This window comes from Amblyomma maculatum, chromosome 4, assembly GCF_055883805.1.
Source record: "Amblyomma maculatum isolate TAMU_Amacu chromosome 4, ASM5588380v1, whole genome shotgun sequence".
In the NCBI taxonomy this organism is placed as follows: Eukaryota; Metazoa; Arthropoda; class Arachnida; order Ixodida; family Ixodidae; genus Amblyomma; species Amblyomma maculatum.
Window position 1 is genome coordinate 139877292 of NC_139347.1, and position 17185 is coordinate 139894476.

A 17185-nucleotide genomic window follows, 5' to 3' on the forward strand; every position below is an offset into this window, starting at 1 on the left:
TCACGCGGACAGGCCTCACGAGGCGTGTGGCATTCGCTCCCTACAAGCAAGAGATAAGCGATAAGCCGTTAGGGTAACCGCGCCCCCGCCTCCCGCTTTTTTTTTTTTTTTTTTTTCTCTCTTTCACTTTTTGCTTTGTCACAAATAGAGGAGAGCAGCGGCTCCATATCTCCCCCACCCCCAATTCCTGCTCTGCTCACCCCTTTGCTACGATTCAAAGAAGTTCTTCCCCGTGCCTGCGAAGGCTGATGCGTGAGCGTGCACGCCCGTCTGTCATCCCTTTCTCGCATGGTTCTTGCACAGCCGCCGCTTCCCCAGGCGTTGTTTGTGCGCTGCTTGCCGCTCGGTTTGTCGATTCCGACTCTCCTTTGCTTTGGTTTCCCGGTGCGTTGCCGCAGCAGCTGTTTGTACACTGTTTTCTGCTCTATTCATCGATTCTCTACAACTCTACTTCGTAAGCCCCAAGTAACCGTGAAGTGCTGACGCAATAGACGTGCTGCGGCGCTACACGAATTAACAGGACAGCAAGAAGACTATGAACGCAGCCCATGAATGCCTATGAGCGGCCTATGAACGCAGCCGGAGGCCATATCTGATAGCTAAGCAGACACAAAAGGTCACGGATTACTTTCAGAAGAAATAAAAAGAGTCCTTACAACTGGCAAGTGCTTAGGTAATGTTTCCGCATGTTAGGCACAGAATTTCGATACAACGAAATTTTATTATAATGAAGTAAACTGCCGATTTTTACTACTTCGTTATATCGAGGTTTAACTGTATTAAGTACATCGTCTGATCTGCATGCATGTGGTTGGTATTCCGCAAACCATACCATAGATTGGCTTTTGTGCTGAGTACTGGAGCTGAGACACTTTGCATATCAAGCATCAGCATCCTTCTGTGGCGCTTTCTTGTAGTTTTGCTGTATCGTGGTTTTGCAGTGGATGCATGTCGATATTTGATTGCTGTGGAATTCAGAAATTGTAGACGTTTTTTAATTGCATGAGAAGGGAATAAGAAACGTTCGTGTTTGCACACCCATATTGGTTCTTTTACAAAAATAGAGCTTCTTTGTGCAGGTCATCAGACGCGCCTTCGAGAAATCCAGACAGCTGGAGGATCGCATCCAGATGCATCGTGCCAACTGATCTCTGGCAGCTGTATCCCCCCTTCTTAGTACAAAGTGTTGAATTTGATTGTTTTCATAATAAAGTGAACATTTCACATAAAAACTCATCATTTTTAGAAACTCACCTGATAACAGCGGAAAAACAGAGCCCTTGAGGGTTTTGAAGTTCCACGCAACTATTCCATTTGGTAGATACTATTTTTCTACATCAAGTCTCCATCAAGTCTCCAACAGCCGACCATCTACCTCTTCTTGTGGCAGCCTAGTGTTTGAAAAGAATTATTCGGTATTGTTTCCCCTAACCATTCTGCAACTTATGAGGAACTTGTCCCGCGATACAGGTCAACTTCGTATGAAGGACGGATGCACACGGCTCAGAAAACCCGGACCAGTCTGTGCGCGCCTTGCTTCCTCCGCTTCTGCTGTTTCTCAGTGCGCCGCTACGCAGCATAACAATTCCCCCCAGGCAAGCGATTCTCGTCCTTGAGAAAATTAGGCAGATTGAAGATGGCAGCACTTCAGGCGAGCCACGTGAACAACTTGTGTCTTGCGGGATCAGCGGTCATCCGTCGTGACTTTGGCGATAACGTAATTCACGTCATTCAGTTGGTCCAACATGACGAAGGGGCCTCGTACTTGCAGAGGAACTTCTCATAGAATCCTCGCTTGCGAGTAGGCATCCAAAGCCAGACAGAGTCTCTAGGGGGGTAAGCAACTGCACGATGATGCAGATTGTAGTGTTCTTTCGAGCGGCTTTCAGAAGCCAGTGTGCGTAAACGGGCTATACGACTAGCTTCTTCGGCACGGCATAGTATCCGAGAAACAGACGCATCGTCGTTGGGAGAAAATGTGAAGATGGTGTCTAAGAAAACGTGGGGAGTTCTTGCATAGAGTAAATAGAAAAGAGAATAGCCAGTAACTTCATGATTTGCAGTGTTATAAGCATACATCACATACGGTAGCACTACATCCCAGTTGCTATGGTCAGACGAGACGTACATGGACAGCATGGTTGTCAAGGTGTGGTTGGTGCGTTGTCTCTTCAGGTAGCTGTTCATGAGTCTGCGTCGTGAGAGTGGTAGCCATTGAAACATACTGTTGAGGAGATAAAGGTGGCAAACCTGCTACATGACGGCTGCAACGAGGTACTGGCGGATCCAGAACGTTTTAACCCAGTGCCTAGCACCAAATGTAACGGATGAAATGGTTTTAATACAGGTGAACTTCGTATGAAGGACGGACGCACACTGCTCAGAAAACCCGGATCAGTCTGCGCGCACCTCGCTTCCTCCGCTTCTGCTGCTTTTCAGTGCGCCGCTACGTGGTGTAACAATATTATAGGGATGAAGAACCGGCCGCGCGGAGTGCTGAACGCAGCCTCTACAGTGCCGGCGCCTAGCGTGTGCAGAGTAACTGTGTCGAGAGAGAGAGAGAGAGAGAACTTTTATTTGTCCAACAGAGTGACTATCCCGCTCTTCGGGGGTTACACCCGGAAGGTGGGACAGTCATCTTAGTTGCAAGCCTCTATAGTTCTTGGACCTCGGCGGCATCTTCAGCCAGTCGAACAATTTCTCTTTGGCCTGAGCTTCGCAGAGGGATCTGCAGGTGTCTTTAGTTATATTTTTAGCCTTGCCTGGCGACTTTGCACATTCCCATATTTTATGATCGTGATCCCCTTTTCTTACATAATGAACATAGGTCTGATCGTATTTCCGGCCATATATGGTTGACCAGAACTGGGTTCGGGTATGTATTTGTCTGTAGCTTTCTCCATGCTGCTGTTTCTTCTTTGCCTAACGTGGAGTCTGGTGGTGATATCAAGGCGATAGGACCTTCCTGCTCAGCCTGTAGTGTATTGTTATTTCGCTATAGTTAATCAGCCCAGTGTGCGAGATTTCGGGCTAGTTTGTGTGCCGCCTGCTTTCAGGGCACACCTGCGTGGGCTGGCATCCAAACAAGGGTGATGTCTCTTAATTGTGATAAAACTCTGCCACTTGTATAGACTTTGCATGGGATGCTCTTTACCTAGCACAATTTTTTTCTTGCTTAAACCTGCATTATATAGTCTTCCACTCTTGGTAAACGACTGAAGTATATGTGACAGATACCTTCCCACTTGCATCAGTTCAGTTCAGGCGTTCAGTCGTGTCCGACTCTTCGTGACCCTATGGACCATGTCACGCCACGCTTTCCGGTCTCTCACTATCTTCTTAACATCACATAGCTTCATCTGCAATGCCTCGAGAATGCCATCTAACCATCGCGTTCGCTGCCTACCCCTTCTCCGGCGACCTTCAACCTTTCCCAACATCAAATCTTTCTCCAGCGACTCCTCTCTTCTCATCAGATGACCAAAGTAGCTGAGCTTTAACTTTAGAATTTGACCCTCCAATGAGCAGTCAGGGTTTATGGTCGACAATATCGACTGATTTGATCTTCTGGCAGTCCAAGGAACTCTTAAGAGTCTTCGCCAGCACCACAATTCAAACGCGTCAATTCTTCGGCGGTCAGCCTTTTTCACAGTCCAACTCTCGCATCCATACATCACAACTGGAAAGACCATAGCACGGGTTATACGGATCTTGGTTGGCAGACTAATGTCTCTGCTCTTTACTAGGCGGTCAAGGCTAACCATTGCTCTCTTTCCCAGAAGCAGGCGTCTCCTAATTTCATGGCTGCAGTCTCCTTCCGAGGTGATCTTGGCGCCCAAGATCACTTGCATACCAAGGTACCATATGTACAATGAGCAGCCATGGATGACACCTAATCAATGGAACCTATGATTCTGTAATAATTATATTTTGATAGCTTCAAGTGTCTAAGTGCTTGTCTGTAGCGAATTCTACTGCAAGTTGCCCATCTACCATCTCAGTGGCACACTGTAAACGCTATCACAGTTGGCAAAAATCAGCAACACCATCTTTGAACTGAGAGTCAGTTCACATTTGAAACCAGAGAGCTTTTCAATGAATCAAAGCTTCAGTTCGCAAGTTTCCTTTATTCCATCCACACAGCTTCACACTGTACCAAATGACACACACAGTCTTGAACTCTTGGCAAAAAGTGTTACTGTACAATGTTTCAAGGCTGCAAGTTTCAGAAAGGTACCATTTCAGAACAGGAACCATGTCGACCAAAGAGCACAGTGGCTTCATTAAGAAATTAACCGGTTTCCCCTCCCTTTTTGTTAGAAGCTGTGTTTAGGTCACTGTGCGATGCACCACTATTTTGGGTAGAGCATTATCGTAACCAGGAGACCGTTCCCTGCTGCACAGTACAGTGTTCCAGACTCGGTATGTTAACGTGCACCTTTTGCTTGTCCAGCATGGACTGGATCATGAAGCTATGGCATTTGTGATGAACTTTGTGATGAAAAGGCACATGACGTGCATATCACTTTTCCATATGAAGCTCTGGACAGGTGCAGGTAACCAAGATGTAACCAAAAGGGAACCAGTTTAGCGGATAGGAAGAACATCGATTGAAGTAGCACATTAAATAGCACCACAGAATAAACAAAAAAATGCATTCTTTTGCCACCCGAGCCACTTTGTAGTTCATGCAGGCTAGGGATGTCCTTTCTAGTAGGCCATTGCTTATAGCATTTAGGAGCTGGGACAGTTTCCTTCAGCAGGGCTGTTGTTGAGAGAATACTTCAGTAATGGGAACATAGGTGGACTTATCTTAGCCACCACAATTTCAGTAACACTAATTTCAGTGTCCACATAGCATTTCATGTATCTCCTTCAGTGTTCAGACAAGAGAAAAGCTTTTCACTACTATAAATTTGAGTCTATATAGCACTGTGTACTATGGCTGTGCAGGCTACAGCCTAGAGTGCGCAGTCTTGCAAACACACTGCCACCTTAGCTTCTTGGTTACATAAGCCGTTAGTGTGTTAAGGGAACATTGAAGGGAAGCAAGAGGTAACGTTACACCAGTAGACTGGCATGCATAGTCATGCATAGTCGCATGTATTTTTTTTTTTTTTTTCAGTACAGAAAGACTATTCAGTCGCCAAGAAAATTGCAACTTAAGGTCCCAGAATTTTTCTCTAAAACCACCCTCCCACAATGCGAGGAATGTGACATAATTTTGTAATATTGGATATTTTCAATTCACAGAGAAAATGAAAGCTGCCAACGTGGAAATCACATGCATCCTATGCATCCTATTACAATGAATATTAGCAGATAGTGCTGCCATTTTGTATGCCAACCTTCATGCCACACCATTTGTTCAAGGCAAGGCATCGCTTGTTCAGCAAAGATACAAATGTCCCTGAAAGATTGTGTTTGGCTCATGCTTTTGAGCTTCACTTGCATGCTGGCTTCGTGCAGGCAGAGTCAGTTGCACGCAAAGCACGCAGCCCCCACCATGCTGTTGGTCATATTACAATGGCACCTGCCAGTCACCACAGCGCTGCATGAGAAGCCAAAGAGCTAATTATGGCCTGTAAATAAACGAGCGACACGAGCTTTTGCAGTTAGCAAGAGGCACTGCTAGGTCTTTTACCTAATTTTCTGCCTTATCAAAGCTCTGTCCTCTATAATACTGACATGCTTATCATCTCGCCAAACTAATCCTTTAAAGCAGCTAGACTCAGTACTTCCCTTCACTGTCACTTTAAGGTGCGCAATTTGAAGCCTCGTGCCCACTGCGGAAGAGTTCACTCAACTAGAAAGGAGGAGAAAAAGCATAGAAGCCTCTGTGCATTAACACTGAAAAATGAAGGAGCTGTTGAACAAAGAAGTGGGAAAGCTGCTGCTAGACACATCGACAAGCTAAATGGAAACAAAAATTTTAGTTCAGTCTGCCAATCTGGGAACCTAGCTAACGGAGAACAAAAAGTGTTTGGATTAGGTGTAAGAATTTCGAAAATGCTCATTTCTAATGACTTAGACATTTAATGCATTACTGTATGCCGTGTACTGATACATATAAGTCGATGCTGTCACTAGACTGATCATCCACGTTAAGAGGTGCGGCAAAACATTGAATTTGCCTATTCACAGCGTATAAAGTAGTTCTGGCTAGGCCACAAATATGTGCTCTGCGTTAGAGAGTGTTCCAATCAATATGCATGAACCTTTGTGAATAAAAAGTAAATTTGTTGATGCCCACTTTTTAGGGCGAGGAGTAGATAGTGTGAGAGTAGATGTGCGTCATCATAGAATCCATCACACCAGGACTCGAAATTATACGAACATTGGCAGTTTCATCTGCCTGCAGGCCTGGAAGATGCATCCATCCGCATGCCAACCGCCACTCTCCAGAGGCCCCCATCAACCTGCGTACGACTTACAGAAGGCTGTACCCACTACTCATCTACTCAAGCCTGCCATTGCTGTAGACCCATGGTGAAAAAAATTTTAAAGATAAACGGCTCACGTCACCTAGCAACTGAAGATGTGTAAATAAGAAACAAACGAGAGATACTACAATAATGCATACACTGCTGCACAAATCATACTGATCATCTGCAATGTCCTTCCTTTAGGCCAGTGAGGGCTGTTAGTTGGCTGCCCGACTCATAGGCAGCAATATACAGTGTATACACGCAAGCCTGTGCACCTCACCTCATACAAACGGTAACTGCATCAATATGGAAGGAATATATACATTTGGAAACTTACCGGGTGGTAATAATGCCACTTTTGTACAGTGCTCACAAACCAAAAAAATCTACAAGAGCATTTTCGAGTGGTATTGATATTCGCAGAAGACGCATGATGCAGAAAATGGAAGAAGACTGCAGTCAATCAGACGCTCAAAATTAAGATATTCCTCCAATTTGCAATGTATGAGCTTGACAGAAACTGTCTTCAAGGAACAGACCCAGCTTGGACCAAATCAGCAACTGCTCTTCTTGCTTCAAGTCCAGTTCTAATACAACACAGTGACACAGTACTCGGCCATAACTGAAAGCAAGCCTTCAAGGTTTAAAAAGCCTTGTAATGTTTCAAGATGCTGATACTTGTGACTGTTTGCTTATTCTGGTGTGGCCTAAGGGTAGAAATGAAAAATAAAATAGTTGCAAGCTATAAATACTGCATACTGCAGTGCATCAGTACACTATCTTTGTGCAATCTGCAAAACCTTATCAGGTTCTTTTTATTTTTAATGAGAGATTTCATGCCAAAAATCTGTCCATGTAGCACATAAAGTACAGCCTTTGTCAAAAGTTTAGAGCCCAGGGGTCTGCTTCTGAGCCATACTATGTGGCTCCCAATGCATTCACAGGTTTCCAAATTTGCTGAAGGCAAGAAGATTTTTCGTCCTACCCTGTCCAATAGCTAGGATTTCCATGATTGTTAAAGAAGTCATAATATACGGCTTAAAATCAAACCATATGGGTTCTAAACTTTTGACAAAAGCTGTAACAATAGTGCATTGTCAGTGTACATGTGAATGGAAAATCATTTCCAGTTCATTGAACAGTTATGCATCAACACTAAAGTACTTGTTCAAGTAGCATGGTCTATGGTTCAATGACAACAAAATTAATGTGCGTTACCACACTTTCGTTTAGCATGTGGGATACTTCTCGTTCCAGATATGGGCATGATGTTGACTAAATGTTGTCCTCCTGCAGAATCATGGTTCTTCTTTCGGGGCCCAGTTGCTGTGTAACGCGAAGCCGGAAAAACCTCAACAAGACAGGATAAGTGATTTCGTAACAGCAACCATTTTCTTCCTTATCAGCCTTGACGAGTGCAGCTATGTTTTATTTTGTGAGTGCATTTTCTTTACAAGTGCAATCCATTTTGAGCTGCGTAATAGTGCACGTAACCAACAGCAGTAAGACTGGAGATTGGCGATAACTCTGACGACATGCGTGTAGAATTCGCAAGCTACTGAAAGCACACCCTGCACCAATTCATTTGAGTGCCATGAAATCACACCTGGGCTTGTTTTTACAAAGTGACAGTGTGCCATTACTGGCATGCACAGCCAAGTATAACACGCACTACAGTTGTCATTGTACATTATCTCATCAAGATAAATATGTAAATTTATATTAGACATTTTGGAGAAAGATAGCATCACTATAGATACAATGAAGACCACCGTCATGCTCTCTGGAAGCCATGTTTGATGGTGACAGCATGGACCAGATGGTTTTATGCAACATGCAATGTTGGCAACAAGAGTTGGCCTTTTTCAGCTTCACAGTGGTGGGGGCTTGGGTGATGGGGGCCTCTTGTGCGTCATCAGACCTAATGTGCAGGCGCCATCAGTTGCAAAAAAAAAAGAAGAAGAAACAAAAGAGTACCCAAAGCCCTGTCACAGTTAATTTTCTCAGCACACAGCAGTTGACTGTGGGTGGTTGTCAATCTCCGTCCATCAGCAGTTTCACATCCAGGGCCAAACTGCAGGGCTTATGGCTCTTAAATGAAGACCACGCCCAGTTCTTGAGTTGTTGCTGACTGCTAGACCTCGGCTACGGTGAAGTGAGTGATAGTCTTAGCACTGCTTCACTCCTGCTCCTTGTGTCCGCAGTGCAGTAGCATGCCCTTGTCTGCACACCACTGTTGCGAAAGCTGCTAAGGCAGTCATTGGTTGCTGTGTCAAGAGATGGTGAGGTTCTTTGCCAAACGCCGACCATAATGTCCGAACCATGTGAGCCGAGCCACGCCAGCCTGCCCGGCCGACAGCAGCCACGTGGCACTAGTGTAGTTGGGGCTCCAGCAGACCTGAGGCAAATTAGACAGCATCAAGTAAGGCTCACAAATTTAAAAAGAGTTCACTGCGGGCTAGCTGGTGTTTCATCATCACATTCATCTCATTCGGCACGAAGGACGTAACAAATTAGACAGATGAACACTGGCAATATAAATAAGAAAGACGAACCTTCCTTCTAGAAAGAATGTTTGTTTTTCTCATTTCTAGGGCCCACGTTCATATTTCTTCATTCTGACAAAAAATGTGGTCACAAGATTTATTCTGCATCACTTCAGGATAGCATACTGTTTTCACAACCACTTGAGCACAGCTCCCCTTGAAAGGGTGCTGAGCACAATTCAGTCCGATTTTTGTCCCTGGTGTAAATAGCAACGTTAGGCCTTTTGTGGCTTTATTGACATTTGCACAGTAGCCTGTACATTTTCAAAAATCAGTAAAAACCTTAATAGCCACTATATGCCACTGCGGTGTTCTCCATGCTTTCCACCACAATGTACGCAGACTATGTGAAGGCAAGCAAGCTAATACAGCCACTGCCGCAGCTTCAGCTTGTGCAATGCCAAGGATCAACCCTTCGCAGGACTGAATCAGTAAAGCGGATGATTGGGCTAGCCGATTTGCCATCGATTATGAAGCAGCGTACCAGGAAACACACACACAGGAAGAAGGGACTTGATGCACAAAGGTAACCCGTGATTAAGGATGCCGGAGGGTCCGCACCTTATCCGACCTTGTTTGTCTTGTTGAATTGTTTTATATTTATTCTGACACACTCCTGAATAAAATTCAGCAGTAAGTTTAGCGCATGTCCTTTCTTCCTGTCTGTGTGTTCCCTAGACCACTGCTTCATAATCGATGGGATTGAAGTCAGAAAAAATCGTGGAAGTTGTAGAGATTCACAATCCTCTGCCTCCATTATAACGACCGCGCATAATTAACACGCGTGATTATGCGCGCTGTTAGGGAGGACTGCAAGGAGAGGGCCCACTGGCCACCCATCACAACCTCCCAGGCTCCCGCAGCAACACCGCGTGGGTTTCCTTCTTTCCTCCCAGCCTACTCGGAAGCCCTCTCCCATTTCGAGTTGAGTAGCGCATCTGTCGCAACTCACTCGGGGCTTTTCGGCAGTTGAGCGTGTACGCGCGCGGTTCATGATTTCCGTCGAGGAGACCACCACCGTCACTGAGAATCGCCCAGTCAATGCACCTACCGCAACAGGCTGTGAGCGCGAAGCCACACCAGGTGAGCAGACTCTTCCTCTCACCTCCTTGCGCATGCTTCCCCATTAGGTGGTTTATTTCACCCCCGTACGCGAGCGGGACGTTCGCTTACTACGGCGGTTGTATTTGTGTGCTATTGATTTGCCGTGTACAGCTGCTCAGACAAATTAAAGCTTGTTCGAGTGTGCAACTCATGTTTGTCCCCTCTGGCCCAAACCCGCCGCAGTAGCCACTTCTCGCACCACGGGTTGGGGGTCTCAGCTCTGTCTGCTAGGGCTGGCACGTCATCGGGGCTAGAAGGCGACTGTAGCGTCTAGCCCCCACGTGGCGCATTCTTGCAAGAATTAACCCCCATAAACTTTGGTTATGCATGGTTTGATGGTTTGAATAAGTTTCGTGTAACACTGCCTCTTCAATCCACACCACGGAATGGTGGAATTCACTTCATTAGGTGAAGGTCACTTTTTCAGATTTTTTCTTTAAGTTAGGTTTTGCGGAAAGAAAGGCCCAGTATACTTTGGGGTGGACACCTACACTTAATCAGGTCAAGGTCATACCACCTTTTTGAAGGTCAAGCAGCTGACAGGTTGACCTTGACTGATACATGGTGCAGTGAAGTTTCCACTTCAAAACTGCATTTGAAGCTAAGCAGCAAAGGTGAGCAAGTTTTTGTCTGACTCGCACAACAGCCAGCAGAAAAATATTACTCAAGTGCCTCGTAGAACTTGACTTGTATGTTCCCGGTTCAGATTCACAAGATCATGGGCAGTGAAAAGCTCCAATAGAATTTCATTATTTTTCTCCTGGTTAATATTGTTACAGACTTGTTCTCAAGCAGAGCACGGAGGAGGGAAGAAGAAGAAGAAGTGTGTGCACCCGTTCGACTTTTGTCTTGTGGCACCTGTGTTGCTCCCCGCTGGCCGTGTGTACCTGGCGTACTGAACCGGCTAGAACGTCTCGGTCGCGACGCTAAGGGCGTAACAATATGTTCCCATGTATAAACATATGAGCTGGCAAAGCATCAAAGAAAGACAACGAGTCAACATACGACAGGCCTTATTCTGCGAAGACACGACCTGAACAGGAGAAACGCAGTGGCTTCTCTGCAGAGCTTTAAGAGCATGGGGGCTGGGGGTCGGGACCATTTGGGAACTACAACTATGCGCTTATGTACAGGTAGCCCGGGCAGCGACAGTCAGCCTGCGATAGCTTCTCCACAGTGCATTAGTGTAAGAGACAAAACATTCAGAAACAAAGAAACTATTCTGATTCAGCATTGCCATCAATGTCAACATATCGGATTTGTAACTAAATATCTTCGCACATAGGGCAACGACGATGTACACTGAATTCTGCAACCATTAAAGAATGAGCTTCCATAATCCATGCCAACAAATGTTAACCTAGACTTTCAGGTAGTGAAACTGCCAATTCTAGAGTCTTTTATACCTTATTCAAGTTACATTTTTCAAGTTTGGTTTGGGTCATAGGGTTGAATGTCTCATAGCAACTGAGGCTAAGAGAGATGTCAGAGTGGAGGGCTACGTAGATTACGACTGCCTGGCGTTCCTTAATATATACACTGACATCGCACAGTACATACGTGCCTTGTTTTTCGCCTCAATTGAAAAGCGGCCACCTGGACGGGATTCGATTCTGCGCCCTTTGGTTCAGCAGTCGAGCAGCCTAACCACTAAGCCACCAAAGCAGGGCGAATTTTATAGTTAGCCAATTATATTGAATGTTATAGTGCAAAAGCGACCAAGGATATAATGCGTCAAACACAAGGTTAGAAGAAATGGGTAGGATGGTGTATAGTTTGTTTAAAATGCTGGCTTCTTTTACAAACTTTAACAATTTGTGAAGAATAAGCAAGTGCTTGTGCACCTAAATGCAGCATGGGATGTGATCATTGTAAAATAATGTATGCCGACCCTACGGCAACCTTCCAACACTGAAAATGTGACACGCATCGTGCGTCGTGAACTGGAAGCGCTCGCTCCTGCTGCATCCAACCCGCCCTCCTCGGACAGCAACCTAGCGACGATATCCCTCATTCAAGCCGTCGTTCGTCAAGAGGTTGCCAACTTGGGCGTCCCCTGTAGCCACACCGTGCAACACCACAGTTCGAGCCCCGTCCCTCCCATGGTCGCCGCCGCTGCACCCCGCAATACCTACGCGCCACGCTACCAATACCGCAATCCTGATGAGTGGCGCACCCCGGACGACAGGCCGATCTGTTTCACGTGCTCGCGTATTGGCCACATCGCTCGCCACTGCCGCAGCCGCTGGACATCACCACCTCGACGTTTTCCTTACGTTGACCGCTACTCCAATTACGGTCACCCCCGTTTCACGCCTCGTTATGAGCCGCCCCGCACCGATACTACTCCGCCTCCTCCAGTGTCCAGTCGGTCTCCTTCCCCGCCAGCCCGCCGTTCCCGTTCACCTCTTCCTAGCCGCAGTTCCTCGCCGTCCGCTGCCGGCCGCTTCACGGGAAACTAGCCAATGCAGCTCCCAGAGGTGACGCTGCATTGGTACCCCGACCTGGAAATCCTCTACTGCCCATTTCTCCGCCCTGTAATCTCCTCTCCCTGTTCGTGGATGGTGTTCCCGTCTCTGCCCTCATTGACACTGGTGCCCAAGTCTCAATAATGAGCTCATCGTTTTGCCGCTGCCTCAAGAAAGTACAGACCCCCGCCGCTTCGCCCACCGTTCGTGTTGCCGATGGCAGTACTGCTGCTGTCACTCGGCAGTGCACTGCCTGAGTCACCCTTGCCGGTCATCACATCCCTGTTTTGTTCACCATCCTCAACCAGTGCCCTCACAATGTGATCCTCGGCCTTGACTTTTTAACGGCTCACTCTGCCCTTATCGACTGCTCCAGCGGCCTTCTTCGTTTGGACCTACCTGTCTGCTCAGAACATCCTCCATCTGCACCCCGCCTTCGCTCCACTGAGTTCGCTCGCCTGCCCCCTGACTCTGCTGTTTACCTACCTCTGTCACCTTTCCCGCCTATGCCTGACGGTGACTATATTGCTTGCCCTATCACCGAGGTCTTTCTTGACCGCAACGTCGTTCTTCCTCATCTAATCGTACGCGTTACACAGAACAGCACCTACCTTCCTATCCTGAACTTCAGTCTGTCACCCCAAGTTCTTCCCGAAGGAATATCCCTTGCTACCTTGTCCCCTCTCACAGACTGCACCATTTGTGCACTCACTCCTGGCCCACATTCAAGCGTCCTTCCAACACCCGTACTTTCCACCACAATTACCGACCCTATTTCCGCAATGATTGCCTCTGACCTCAGCCCCGAACACGCTCAGGACCTGCACAACCTTTTGTTATCCTTCTCCGACATTTTTTACTTTGCTGCCGGTTCTCTGGGCCAAACATCAGTTGTGACTCACCGCATTGACACCGGTGATGCAAAGCCTGTACATCGGAGGCCTTATCGTGTGTCCCTTTCTGAGCGCCAAGTCATCCAGCAGGAGGTCGACAAGATGTTGGGCAACAATATCATCGAACCTTCGAACAGCCCCTGGGCCTCTCCTGTCGTGTTCGTTAGAAAGAAAGACAACAGTTGACGCTTTTGTGTCGACTATCGACATCTGAACAAGATTACAAGGAAAGATGTTTACCCGCTGCCGCGAATAGACGATGCCTTGGACTGTTTACATGGAGCCCGCTACTTTTCCTCCATCGACCTTCGTAGCGGCTACTGGCAGACCTCTGTTGACGAAGAAGACCGCGAGAAGACAGCTTTTGTCACACCCGATGGACTTTACCAATTTAAGGTTATGCCTTTTGGACTTTGCAACGCCCCTGCCACTTTTGAACGAATGATGGACTCCTTACTCCGCGGCTTCAAATGGACGACTTGTCTCTGTTACTTGGATGACGTGATTGTCTTCTCGCCCTCGTTCGAAAGCCATCTTCGTCGCCTTTCTTCCATCTTGGCACTTTTCCGCCGTGCCGGACTTCAACTGAACTCAAAGAAGTGCAGTTTTGGTCGCCGCGAACTTAAAGTGCTTGGCCATTTGGTGAATGCCACCGGCGTGCAACCTGATCCCGACAAAGTTCGCGCTGTCAGTGCGTTTCCATGTCCCCGTTCACCCCGTGATGTCCGCAGCTTTATAGGACTGTGTTCTTATTTTCGCAGGTTCGTCCCAAACTTTGCCGCTGTTGCTCGTCCTCTCACCGATCTGCTGAAGAAAGGCGTTCCATTCTCATGGGGACCAGAGCAGGCTAACGCATTCTCCACCCTCATCGCTATTCTCACCAATCCTCCTGTGTTGGCCCATTTCAACCCATCTGCCCCAACAGAACTTCGCACCGACGCCAGTGGCCACGGGATTGGTGCCATTCTTGCACAGCGACAACGCGGCCAACATTGCGTTATTGCCTACGCCAGTCGTCTCTTGTCATCAGCAGAGCAGAACTATTCTATTACGGAACGGGAGTGCCTGGCTCTCGTTTGGGCCGTTGGAAAATTCAGACCCTACTTGTTTGGCCGACCCTTCACTGTAATTACCGATCACCACGCCTTATGTTGGCTCTCTTCCCTCAAAGATCCTGCTGGCCGCCTCGGCCGCTGGGCACTGCGCTTGCAGGAGTATACCTTTTCCGTTATATACAAATCCGGTCGGCTTCACCAGGACGCAGACTGTCTGTCCCGTTATCCCGTCGATCCCCCTTCCTCTACTGACCATGAGTCGGACCCCTGTGTCTTCTCTATATCGGACTTTTCCCACATAGCCGACGAACAGCGGTTGGACCCAACCCTCAGTTCTCCTATCGACCGCCTCCGCACACACAGCCGTGACTCTTCCCTCGCCCTATTCTTCCTTCATGGAAATACGCTATACCGCCGCAACATGCGACCTGATGGCGCTGAGCACTTGCTGGTCGTTCCCCAACACCTACGCTCTGCCGTTCTCGAACAAATGCACGACGCCCCTACAGCTGGTCATCTTGGCCTCTCACGCACATACGACCGCGTGCGCCGGCGTTTCTTCTGGCCTGGACTCTACCGCTCTGTCCAACGTTATGTAGCCGCTTGCGACCTCTGTCAACGCCGGAAGAAACCCCCTGTGCTATTACCTGGACACCTGCAGCCGATTGCTATCCCGACTGAGCCATTTTCTCGTGTTGGCCTTGACCTCCTAGGGCCCTTCCCCGAGTCCTTGTCAAGAAACAAATGGATCGCTGTGGCCACCGATTATGCCACGCGGTACGTGATCACTCGCGCCATTCCAACCAGCTGCGCCACAGACGTTGCTGACTTCCTTTTGTACGACGTCATACTACACCATGGTGCTCCCCGTCAACTACTTACCGACCGTGGCCGCTGTTTCCTTTCCCGAGTTGTTGAAGAAATACTTCGTTCTTGCTCCGTTCGGCACAAGTTCACCACTGCGTATCACCCTCAGACGAACGGCCTTACGGAGCGTCTTAACCGCACAATCACCGACATGCTCGCAATGTACGTATCCGACAGTCATCGCGACTGGGATATTAGTCTGCCATTTGTCACCTTTGCATATAACTCTTCGCGTCATGACACTGCTGGGTACTCTCCATTCTATCTTCTCTTTGGAAGAGACCCGTTACTGCCTTTCGACACTTTGCTTCCCGCCACTGGCCCCGTCACAACCTATGCCCGCGATACCATCGCCCGAGCCGACGCTGCTCGCCAGATTGCTCGTCACAATCTCACCATCTCTCAAGAAGCTCAAAAACGCCGTTACGACGCTCACCACCGCGATGTGCACTATCCTCCCGGATCTCTGGTGTTGCTCTGGCTTCCGTGCCGTCGTGTGGGGTTGTGTCAAAAACTTCTGCCCCACTACACAGGTCCTTACTGTGTACTACGCCCAGTGACCGACGTGACCTATGAGATTTCACCGCTCCACCCAAAGGCGCCGACTGCTACACCCACTTCCGAAATCGTACATGTCGCCCGCCTAAAGCCATATTACTCCCCCTCCACATCGCACGCCTAATACGCACCGGGACGTTGCCTTTTGCCGAGGGGGGTAGTGTTACCTGGAAACGCGGGGACCAAAGTGATGTGCTCACTGACGAAGACGACGACCGAGGAACACGGGCACGACAAAGCGTTGAAAAAGAGGACGACGCTGACAGAGTGAACACTGCACGGCTACTGAAGTCTCAGCGTCAAGTTCAGCCCATCGCAGTGTTGTTACATTAAGCACATCCCCGTAACAATATCTTTATTTAGTTACTGTAAAGGGAAGATGTGTTTTACTGTCAGTTCCCCACTGCATCTTTGGCAGAGAGGTTTGTCTGGTATCATCAGCACCCCCCCTTTTTTTTTCACAATCATGATGCCAGAAGTGAGGAAGGTGTTTAGATTCGAAAAATCTGAAATGCCCCCCCCCCCCCCCCCCCCCCTTCCGATTTTGTGTCAACAGCTTGACGAAACGGGTGTGAGAAATAACATTTTAGTATCTGGCAAACAACATCGACAAACACTATCACAGTTCAGTTGGATTTCAAGCTCTGGCAGCCCTCTTCGAACTCATTCCGACCTTTGTAATGGCTGTCATGCAGCTGACACACATACACACACACACACACACACAAAAAAAAAAAACAACAAAAAAAATGATGCGGACCTGCAATGTCTGCAAAACATGCCAAAATCACCGAATGGCTGTGCATTTCAGGCCGACATCCCAACACGCTGATGTTGCTATCAGGATTACTTTAGGCCGGCTTTTTGCATTGTGTGCCACCATCTGTTGTGTAGCGTCGGTATGCAGCAACACAAGAAGTTGGAGATGGTATCACAGACACCGCACCACCTTGGAATTCAGGGGTTATGGCTCGACGGCTGAGTAAGCAAGCGCACTGGCAGCTTTTGTCTACATGCTTTTCTTCGGAGAAAAGGGGGTGCTTAGAATTGCATGCAAACATTTTTTTCAGTACTTTTTTATGAAGACAGGGGGGCGCCCAAAATAGAGGGGTGTTCAGAAAATTGGCCCTTGAATCGGGAAAAAAAAGTGCGGCCCTTACATGTGTTTATACAGTAGTTATAAATTTTATGATTGTAACGTTTCAGCACAAAGATCCCGCACAGAAAAGTACACTGAGTCGATTAAACTGGAAACTTGAGAACTAA

The 17185-nt window shown here is 47.7% G+C and overlaps 2 protein-coding genes across 5 annotated transcripts in view; one reads left to right on the forward strand and one right to left on the reverse strand.

Annotated features, from left to right (window-relative positions):
• The window catches only part of LOC146193177 (DNA mismatch repair protein Msh6-like), a 115742-nt gene extending 114505 nt beyond the window's left edge, over nt 1-1237 (forward strand). For both annotated transcript variants that reach the window (XM_084602592.1, XM_084602593.1), the window contains exon 31: nt 1080-1237. In XM_084602592.1, the coding sequence (XP_084458718.1) occupies nt 1080-1148 (69 nt within the window). In that variant the 3' untranslated portion in view covers nt 1149-1237. The remainder of the gene's footprint in view (nt 1-1079) is intronic.
• A 2859-nt stretch (nt 1238-4096) lies between these two features.
• Nucleotides 4097-17185, reverse strand: part of LOC146193178 (uncharacterized) — a 199060-nt gene continuing 185971 nt past the window's right edge. For all 3 annotated transcript variants that reach the window (XM_084602596.1, XM_084602594.1, XM_084602595.1), the window contains one exon: nt 4097-8826. In XM_084602596.1, coding sequence (XP_084458722.1) covers nt 8701-8826 — 126 coding nt within the window. In that variant the 3' untranslated portion in view covers nt 4097-8700. The remainder of the gene's footprint in view (nt 8827-17185) is intronic.